Raw genomic sequence first — 9,541 nt, 5'->3', positions numbered from 1 at the left:
AAATATATTTTATTATTATTATAATAGAAACTCAGCATCTCATTAATTTGAATGATGGTCATTCTTCCAACCTGATAAACAACAAGAGTAAAGACAAAATACTGAACATTTAATTTGCTTAAAAGTGAAAAGACCATTAAAGACCTTATTAAACTCGGATATTAATCTTCAAATATTTCATATCCTTTATAGTCTATTTACATTTAAAATGATTCCTTCTTCTTTCTTTAACTCCCCAGTCATGACTCCAAACTAGCAGAGTCTTTCCATATGACATAGTCCAACACTGAGTTTACATTGTCTCAGAATTTCAGGATTTGCCTTCACAGCTGAGATTAGTGATCTATTCGTCCAGCTATTGCCATACGGTACCTGAGGTTTCAGAGGAAGGTAAAACAATTGTGCATAGTGTCCCTAGCCAGTTAGGCAATGCTGTAGACAGGCAAAAAATCCTTTCTGACCTCAATTAGTAAAATGATAAAAATTATCCAGCCCTTTAAGCCCACCACTGTTAGCACATAAGTCTCTGCATCTCCTAGTAGATATGGAAATTAAATCAAATTTTGACCATACAACCATCATGTAATCTACACTTCATTTGCTACACATAAAGGGAAAATCCCTGGCCTCACTAAAGTCAATGGGAATCTTGCCATTTTACTTCAGTAGAGCCAAAAGGCTTTGACCTTTGATTTGAACAGTGGCCGCTGGCAATAGCGCACTCTGGTCACTTCTCTTCCCTGCCTCAGACATGGAACTGAGGAGGGTAATGTAGGAACTGGCTGGACAGGCTCTGTTGAAGACTCCTCCACTCTGGGAAAAGTGCAAATGGTGAAGAACATGGCAGAGGATAGGTCCCACTGTGTGGAACACTCCCTGCCTGCAATGTGCAGGATCAAGCCCAAACTCTGTTGGGTGTTGATTGATTTTGTGGGCTCAGTTCTCCAGTCGGCCTGAGTGTGACTTTCAGGGATTTGGTTCTCAGTAGTTTCTGAAGTCAGGTTCTTCTAAAGTGTCTCAAGTTGGGCACCCAAGAAGTGAGGAATTCCAAATCACTTATTGCTTTTGAAAGATCTTCCCTTAAGTCTTCCAGACCTCTCATAATCAGGGCCTAAAAAGTCTCTCTCAGCACTGAATGTTATGATTTTAGGGTTAGTAGTTTCCTTTCCTTCTGTACTGAGTAGTTTAGAAAGAAAAAAATATTTCATAGGCCTCAATTCCACATGGGCGGACTCTTACCACCACAGTGGAGCATCCCTGACTTGCCCCATTGTGCATTTAATTGCAGGAGTGAGTCACGGATGTTTATCAGAGCTGGCATGAGAGACCATAGTACTTTGAAAGAGCTGTTGTTCATCATATAGAATATGCATTTAAGTTTGGTGCTCTATGATATAGGCAGATTTTACACTCATCTTGCCTCATTGTTTTCTCATCCTAATGGGAATCAGAAGTTAATCCACTTAAGTCCATGAAGTAGTGTAAATAAGATCCCAATCAGGTTCATCATATGTAGCGAGGTGGCCAAATTTGCTGACCCTTCAAGCCTCATACAACAATCTTCAGAATTTCAAAAGCCGGGGTGCGTCTCCTGGGGCTCAGGACTTCTGAAGCCCCAAGCCCTGGCAGGAGTGCCCCATGGGGCTGAAGCCCTGAGACCCCCTCCCCACTGGCAGAAGCCCTGACCCTACTACCCTGCTGCAAGGCAGAAGTCCTGAGCTCTCTCTCCCCTCCCCCAGTCTGGTAGGTGGAGAATGGGAGGTGGGACTTGGGGGCATTACAAGCAGCACTTTAACTGTAAAAGAGCCACATGTGGCTCATGAGCCACAGTTTGGCCACCCCTGATATATAGCACAAGCTTCCACAAAGTTCAAAGGCCATCATCTTTTCAACTGTGGTAGCTTGCTTGGATTTTTAAGTGTGAAATCAAAATATTTACTATGTGGCCACTTTTATTTGTCATTTCTAATTCCCTACCACCCTTCCTATAGTTTCCATTTTTACTGAACATTTTATTTGGTATTATAATTTTTGTTCTTGATTATATGACCATATACATTAAATATTCATCATATAAGTGAAATTAAAATGTATAATCCCCAGAAGATGTTTCTAACAATTTAAACTACTCTGAACTTAATTAAGGGAGTTAGAGGATTAAAGGCTTAAAAGAAAGTTTTAAGGGGTGGCCAATGGGATAAATTCATGTGAACAAAATTATATTTGAGTTTTTATAGGTTTTAGACCAAGAGGAAAAAGGGATTGATAAAAGAAATGAAGAGCGTATAGCTAAAAGTAAAGTCCAGGGTTAAACACCAATTATACTTACCTTTAGCATGAGTAATTTATGTTAGTCTTTGGAAGACCCGTTATACATGAGCCTGATCGTATATCCACTCAAGTCAATGGGAATGTTGTCATTGACTTCAATAGGCTTTAGATCAAGCACCATGAGCACCTTCTGTTTAATGCACAGGGCCAAATCCCAGACCCACTGAATTCAAAGCCCAAACTAGTACAGAAACCATTTGGACTTACATTATTCTTTTTAGGATACAGATTGTCTAATTCTATTGTGAAAACCGTAAGTGTTATACTAAAAACTTTCATTGTGATGCAGATGTTAGAAATCCATGAATCAAACTCATGGACGTGACCTCAGTAGGTCATCTAGTCCAGTCCCCTGCTCTCAAGGCAGGACTATGTAATAACTAGACCACTCCTGACAGATGTTTGTCTAAACTGTTCTTAAAAATCTCCAATGAAGGAGATTCCACAATGTCCCTAGGCAATTTGTTTCAGTGCTTAACCACGCTGACAGTTAGGAAGGTTTTCCTAATGTCCAACCTAAACCTCCCTTGCTGCAATTTAAGCCTATTGCTTCTTATCCCATCTTCAGAGGTGAGCGAGAACAATTTCTCTCCCTCCCCCTTGTAACAACCTTTTATGTACTTGAAAAAGTATGTCCCCCCTCAGTCCTCTTTTCTCCACACTAAACAGACCCAATTTTTTAAACCTTTCCTCACAGGTCAAGGTCTAGATTTTCAATCATTTTTGTTGCTCTCTTCTAACTTTCTGAAATTTGTTCACATCTTTCCTGAAATGTAGTGCCCAGAACTGTACTTAATACTCTATTCTTTACTGATAAGGCCTCATCTTGAGCAGAAGAATTACTTCTTGTGTCTTGCTTACAACACTCCTGCTAATACATCCCAGAATGATGTTTGCTTTTTTTGCAATAGTGTTTCATTATTGACTCCTATTTAGCTTGTGGTCCACTGTAAGCCCAACTCAGTGTTCCTTCCTAAGCTGAGTACTTTGCATTTGTCCTTATTGAATTCCATCCAATTTACTTCCAACTATTTCTCCAATTTGTCCAGATCATTTTGAATTCTAATCCTATCTTCCAAAGCACTTGCAACCCCTCCCAGCTTGGTATCATCTGCAAACTTTATAAGTATATCCGATGCCATTATAAATCATTGATCAAGATATTGAACAGAACTGGACCCAGGACCAATCCCTGCAGGACCCCACTCAATATGCCCTTCCAGCTGGACTGTGAACCACTGATAACTACTCTCTGGGAACGGTTTTCCAAACAGTTATGCACCCACCTTATAGTAGCTCCATCTAGGAATGTGCACTTTTGTACAGAGAAGACGCACCGGAGATATGTCTACACTGCCATGTAAGTCTGGGCTCAGACTCAGGCTTGAGCCCAAACCCCTACTTCTGTCTATACACATACCTGTCAGATTTGGGCTCAGATGTAGGGTCCCTGGTTGCTATTGGGGGTGGAGGGTCCAAACCTGAGTCAAGCTGGGATCCAGGGTTCAAGCCTTATTGCTTTGCATTGTAGATGTAGTGTCCACCCCTGCAAAGTCAGATACTGGGAGTTTGCCAAAAGTATCCCACAATCCCACGGGCCAACTTCTTTTAGTCTCTCTATCCCAAGAATCTCCCATTGACTTCAGTAAAAATGGAAGCAACCCCACCCGCAGTGTACTGCAGCAGCTCAGGGAGTCAGCATTAATCCTTCCATTTCTTCTGACCACCGAGTTGCGAACACACCACCAGAGAGCCATCTTTGTTTGCGACAGAGACTGAACAGAAGCAGCCTTTTGCAAGGCATGCTGCTTCATGGTCACAGGAGTACAGCCAGATATTGTTAAATCTCTTGTGAGGCCAGCAAAACAGTGGACTTTAAAAAGAGTACCAGGAATGATCATGCATCCTACAAATAGCAAAGCAGCTGGAAGCACTGCAAATTTACTGGACAGGTGACCAGAGCAGGGAGCAAATTAAGGGTATGTCTACACTACGAAATTAGGTCGAATTTATAGAAGTCGGTTTTTTTGAAATCGGTTTTATATATTCGAGTGTGTGTGTCCCCACAGAAAATGCTCTAAGTGCATTAAGTGCATTAACTCGGCGGAGCGCTTCCACAGTACCGAGGCAAGCATCGACTTCCGGAGCGTTGCACTGTGGGTAGCTATCCCACAGTTCCCGCAGTCTCCGCTGCCCATTGGAATTCTGGGTTGATATCCCAATGCCTGATGGGGCTAAAACATTGTCGCGGGTGGTTCTGGGTACATATCGTCTGGACCCCGTTCCCACCCTCCCTCCCCCCCTGAAAGCAAGGGCAGACAATCATTTCGCGCCTTTTTTGTCTGCTGCCAGCCAAAGATGTAAAGGATAGATGGAGTGGGTCAGAACAAGAAATAGACCAGATTTGTTTTGTACTCATTTTCCTCCTCCCCTGTCTAGATCACACTGCAGTCAGTCACAGAGAAGGCGCAGCGAGGCTAATCTAGCCATGTATCAATCAGAGGCCAGGCTAACCTCCTTGTTCCAATAACAACGATAACTTTGGTGCACCATTTCTTATTGGAACCCTCCGTGCAGTCCTGCCTGAAATACTCCTTGATGTACAGGCACACCCTTTGTTGATTTTAGCTCCCTGAAGCCAACCCTGTAAGCCGTGTCGTCAGTCGCCCCTCCCTCCGTCAGAGCAACGGCAGACAATCGTTCCGCGCCTTTTTTCTGTGCGGACGCCATACCAAGGCAAGCATGGAGGCCGCTGAGCTCATTTTGGCAATTAGGAGCACATCAACCACCACACGCATTATCCAGCAGTATATGCAGCACCAGAACATGGCAACGCGATACCGGGCGAGGAGGCGACGTCAGTGCGGTCCCGTGAGTGATCAGGACATGGACACAGATTTCTCTGAAAGCATGGGCCCTGCCAATGCATGCATCATGGTGCTAATGGGGCAGGTTCATGCTGTGGAACGCCGATTCTGGGCTCGGGAAACAAGCACAGACTGGTGGGACCGCATAGTGTTGCAGGTCTGGGACGATTCCCAGTGGCTGCGAAACTTTCGCATGCGTAAGGGCACTTTCATGGAACTTTGTGACTTGCTTTCCCCTGCCCTGAAGCGCATGAATACCAGGATGAGAGCAGCCCTCACAGTTGAGAAGCGAGTGGCGATAGCCCTGTGGAAGCTTGCAACGCCAGACAGCTACCGGTCAGTTGGGAATCAATTTGGAGTGGGCAAATCTACTGTGGGGGCTGCTGTGATGCAAGTAGCTCACGCAATCAAAGATCTGCTGATATCAAGGGTAGTGACCCTGGGAAATGTGCAGGTCATAGTGGATGGCTTTGCTGCAATGGGATTCCCTAACTGTGGTGGGGCTATAGACGGAACCCATATCCCTATCTTGGCACCAGAGCACCAAGCCGGCGAGTACATAAAACGCAAGGGGTACTTTTCGATAGTGCTGCAAGCTCTGGTGGATCACAAGGGACGTTTCACCAACATCAACGTGGGATGGCCGGGAAAGGTGCATGACGCTCGCATCTTCAGGAACTCTGGTCTGTTTCAAAAGCTGCAGGAAGGGACTTTCTTCCCAGACCAGAAAATAACTGTTGGGGATGTTGAAATGCCTATATGTATCCTTGGGGACCCAGCCTACCCCTTAATGCCATGGCTCATGAAGCCATACACAGGCAGCCTGGACAGTAGTCAGGAGCTGTTCAACTACAGGCTGAGCAAGTGCAGAATGGTGGTAGAATGTGCATTTGGACGTTTAAAGGCGCGCTGGCGCAGTTTACTGACTCGCTTAGACCTCAGCAAAACCAATATTCCCACTGTTATTACTGCTTGCTGTGTGCTCCACAATATCTGTGAGAGTAAGGGGGAGACGTTTATGGTGGGGTGGGAGGCTGAGGCAAATCGCCTAGCTGCTGGTTACGTGCAGCCAGACACCAGGGCGGTTAGAAGAGCTCAGGAGGGCGTGGTACGCATCAGAGAAGCTTTGAAAACCAGTTTCATGACTGGCCAGGCTACAGTGTGAAAGTTCTGTTTGTTTCTCCTTGATGAAACCCCCCGCCCCTTGGTTCACTCTACTTCCCTGTAAGCTAACCACCCTCCCCTCCTCCCTTTAATCACCGCTTGCAGAGGCAATAAAGTCATTGCTGCTTCACAGTCATGCATTCGTTATTCATTCATCACACAAATAGGGAGATGACTACCAAGGTATCCCAGGAGGGGTGGTGGAGGAGGGAAGGAAAATGCCACACAGCACTTTAAGCACAGCACTTTAAAAGTTTACAACTTTAAAATTTATTGAATGACAGCCTTCTTTTTTTTGGGCAATCCTCTGTTGTGGAGTGGCTGGTTGGCCGGAGGCCCCCCCACCGCGTTCTTGGGCGTCTGGGTGTGGAGGCTATGGAACTTGGGGAGGAGGGCGGTTGGTTACAGAGGGGCAGCAGTGGCAGTCTGTGCTCCAGCTGCCTTTGCTGCAGCTCAACCATACACTGGAGCATTCTGGTTTGGTCCTGCAGCAGCCTCAGCATTGAATCCTGCCTCCTCTCATCACGCTGCCGCCACATTTGAGCTTCAGCCCTGTCTTCAGCCCACCACTTACTCTCTTCAGCCCGCCACTTACTCTCTTCAGCCCTCCACCTCTCCTCCCGGTCATTTTGTGCTTTCCTGCACTCTGACATTATTTGCCTCCACGCATTCGTCTGTGCTCTGTCAGTGTGGGAGGACAGCATGAGCTCGGAGAACATTTCATCGCGAGTGCATTTTTTTTTCTTTCTAAGCTTCACTAGCCTCTGGGAAGGAGAAGATCCTGTGATCATTGAAACACATGCAGCTGGTGGAGAAAAAAAAAGGGACAGCGGTATTTAAAAAGACACATTTTATAAAACAGTCGCTACAGTCTTTCAGGGTAAACCTTGCTGTTAACATTACATACATAGCACATGTGCTTTCGTTACAAGGTCGCATTTTGCCTCCTCCCACCGCGTGACTACCCCCTCAACCTTCCCCCCTCCCTGTGGCTAACAGCGGGGAACATTTCTGTTCAGCCACAGGCAAACAGCCCAGCAGGAATGGGCTATACTGAGTGTCCCTGAAGAAAAGCACCCTATTTCAACCAGGTGACCATGAATTATATCTCACTCTCCTGAGGATAACACAGAGAGAGAAAGAACGGATTTTGGTTGAATGCCAGCAAACATACACTGCAATGCTTTGTTCTGCAGTGATTCCCGAGTATGTGTTACTGGCCTGGAGTGATAAAAGTGTCCTACCATGAAGGACGAAATAAGGCTGCCCTCCCCAGAAACCTTTTGCAAAGGCTTTAGGACTACATCTAGGAGAACCGCAAATGCCAGGGCAAAGTAATCCTTTCACATGCTTGCTTTTAAACCATGTATAGCATTTTAAAAGGTACACTCACCAGAGGTCCCTTCTCCGCCTGCTGGGTCCAGGAGGCAGCCTTGGGTGGGTTCGGGGGGTACTGGCTCCAGGTCTAGGGTGAGAAACAGTTCCTGGCTGTCGGGAAAACCGGTTTCTCCGCTTGCTTGCTGTGAGCTATCATCTTCTTCGTCCCCAAAACCTGCTTCCGTATTGCCTCCATCTCCATTGAAGGAGTCAAACAACACGGCTGGGGTAGTGGTGGCTGAACCCCCTAAAATGGCATGCAGCTCATCATAGAAGCGGCATGTTTGGGGCTCTGACCCAGAGCGGCTGTTCGCCTCTCTGGTTTTCTGGTAGGCTTGCCTCAGCTCCTTTAGTTTCACGCAGCACTGCTTCGGGTCCCTGTTATGGCCTCTGTCCTTCATGCCCTGGGAGATTTTCACAAAGGTTTTGGCATTTCGAAAACTGGAACGGAGTTCTGATAGCACGGATTCCTCTCCCCAAACAGCGATCAGATCCCGTACCTCCCGTTCGGTCCATGCTGGAGCTCTTTTGCGATTCTGGGACTCTATCATGGTCACCTGTGCTGATGAGCTCTGCATGGTGACCTGCAGCTTGCCACGCTGGCCAAACAGGAAATGAGATTCAAAAGTTCGCGGTTCTTTTCCTGTCTACCTGGCCAGTGCATCTGAGTTGAGAGTGCTGTCCAGAGCCGTCAGAATGGAGCACTCTGGGATAGCTCCCGGAGGCCAATACCATCGAATTGTGTCCACAGTACCCCAAATTCGAGCTGGGAACGTCGATTTAAGCGCTAATCCACTTGTCAGGGGTGGAGTAAGGAAATCGATTTTAAGAGCCCTTTAAGTCGAAATAAAGGGCTTCACTGTGTGGACGGGTGCAGGTTTAAATCGATTTAACATTGCTAAATTCGACCTAAAGTCCTAGTGTAGACCAGGGCTAAGCAGCTCAAGATGGAACACAAGAAAATCAGGGACCAGAACTGCATCTTGGGCAACTTGCCATCATCATGCTTATTTTATGAGGAGTTTATCCAGCTACTGGACATTGTGCTGAGGGCAGAGCTAATGGTGGTGCATGATGATCTGGTCAGTTGGGATGGCAACCTGCTGGCCCCAGAATCCCACATGGGAACCAGCAGCAGGCACCAAGTTAGGACAATGAAGTCACTCTGTTAGTGAAGCCAAACCCAGTTTGGCTAATGTACATGGCAGAGGGGCACTGCTGGCACATATCACATTGGTAGATGTGCAGGTGAACGAGCCCCTGATGGTGTGGCTGATGTGATTGGGTCCTATGATGGTGTCCCTTGAATAGATATCTGGACAGAGTTGGCAATGGAGTTTGTTGCAGGTACTGGTTCCTGGGTTAGTGTTTCTGTTTTGTGGTGTGTAGTTGCTGGTGAGTATTTACTTCAGGTTGGGGGGCTGTCTGTAAGTGAGGACTGGCCTGCCTCCCAAGGTCTGGGAGAGTGAGGGATCATCCTTCAGGATAGGTTGTAGATCCTTGATGTGCTGGAGAGGTTTTAGTTGGGGGCTGTAGGTGATGGCCAGTGGTGATTCTTTGGTAAGAAAGGGGGTAGAAACAGATCCATCTGCATTTTAGCAAAAATCATAGAACCTCTTTTCACCCACAGGCTCCTTGTCTGTCCTCACAGTGGGAATGAGCTTTATGTAAGGGTAACCTTCAGGAAAATGCATTTCAAAGCGTGACAATTATAAAATTGAGGGGCAGAAACCCCTCAAGTCCTCACCCTAGGTCTCTTTCATCTAAGATGACAAAAGAAACAGCCCTCAGACTTTGTGAGC

The 9,541-nt window shown here is 46.3% G+C and overlaps 1 protein-coding gene across 1 annotated transcript; it reads right to left on the bottom strand.

Annotated features, from left to right (window-relative positions):
- Window positions 1–6,504: 6,504 nt before the first annotated feature.
- On the bottom strand, window positions 6,505–8,317 carry LOC140911931 (uncharacterized). Its single transcript, XM_073346090.1, has 2 exons — window positions 7,756–8,317; window positions 6,505–7,167 (listed from the first exon to the last, which is right to left on the bottom strand). The coding sequence occupies exons 1-2, from the start codon at window positions 8,315–8,317 to the stop codon at window positions 6,626–6,628; spliced, it is 1,104 nt and encodes a 367-aa protein (XP_073202191.1). The 3' UTR covers window positions 6,505–6,625.
- Window positions 8,318–9,541: the final 1,224 nt, after the last annotated feature.

Source organism: Lepidochelys kempii, chromosome 5 (assembly GCF_965140265.1).
Source record: "Lepidochelys kempii isolate rLepKem1 chromosome 5, rLepKem1.hap2, whole genome shotgun sequence".
Lineage (NCBI taxonomy): Eukaryota > Metazoa > Chordata > Testudines > Cheloniidae > Lepidochelys > Lepidochelys kempii.
This window is presented reverse-complemented; position numbering and strand designations above follow the sequence as displayed.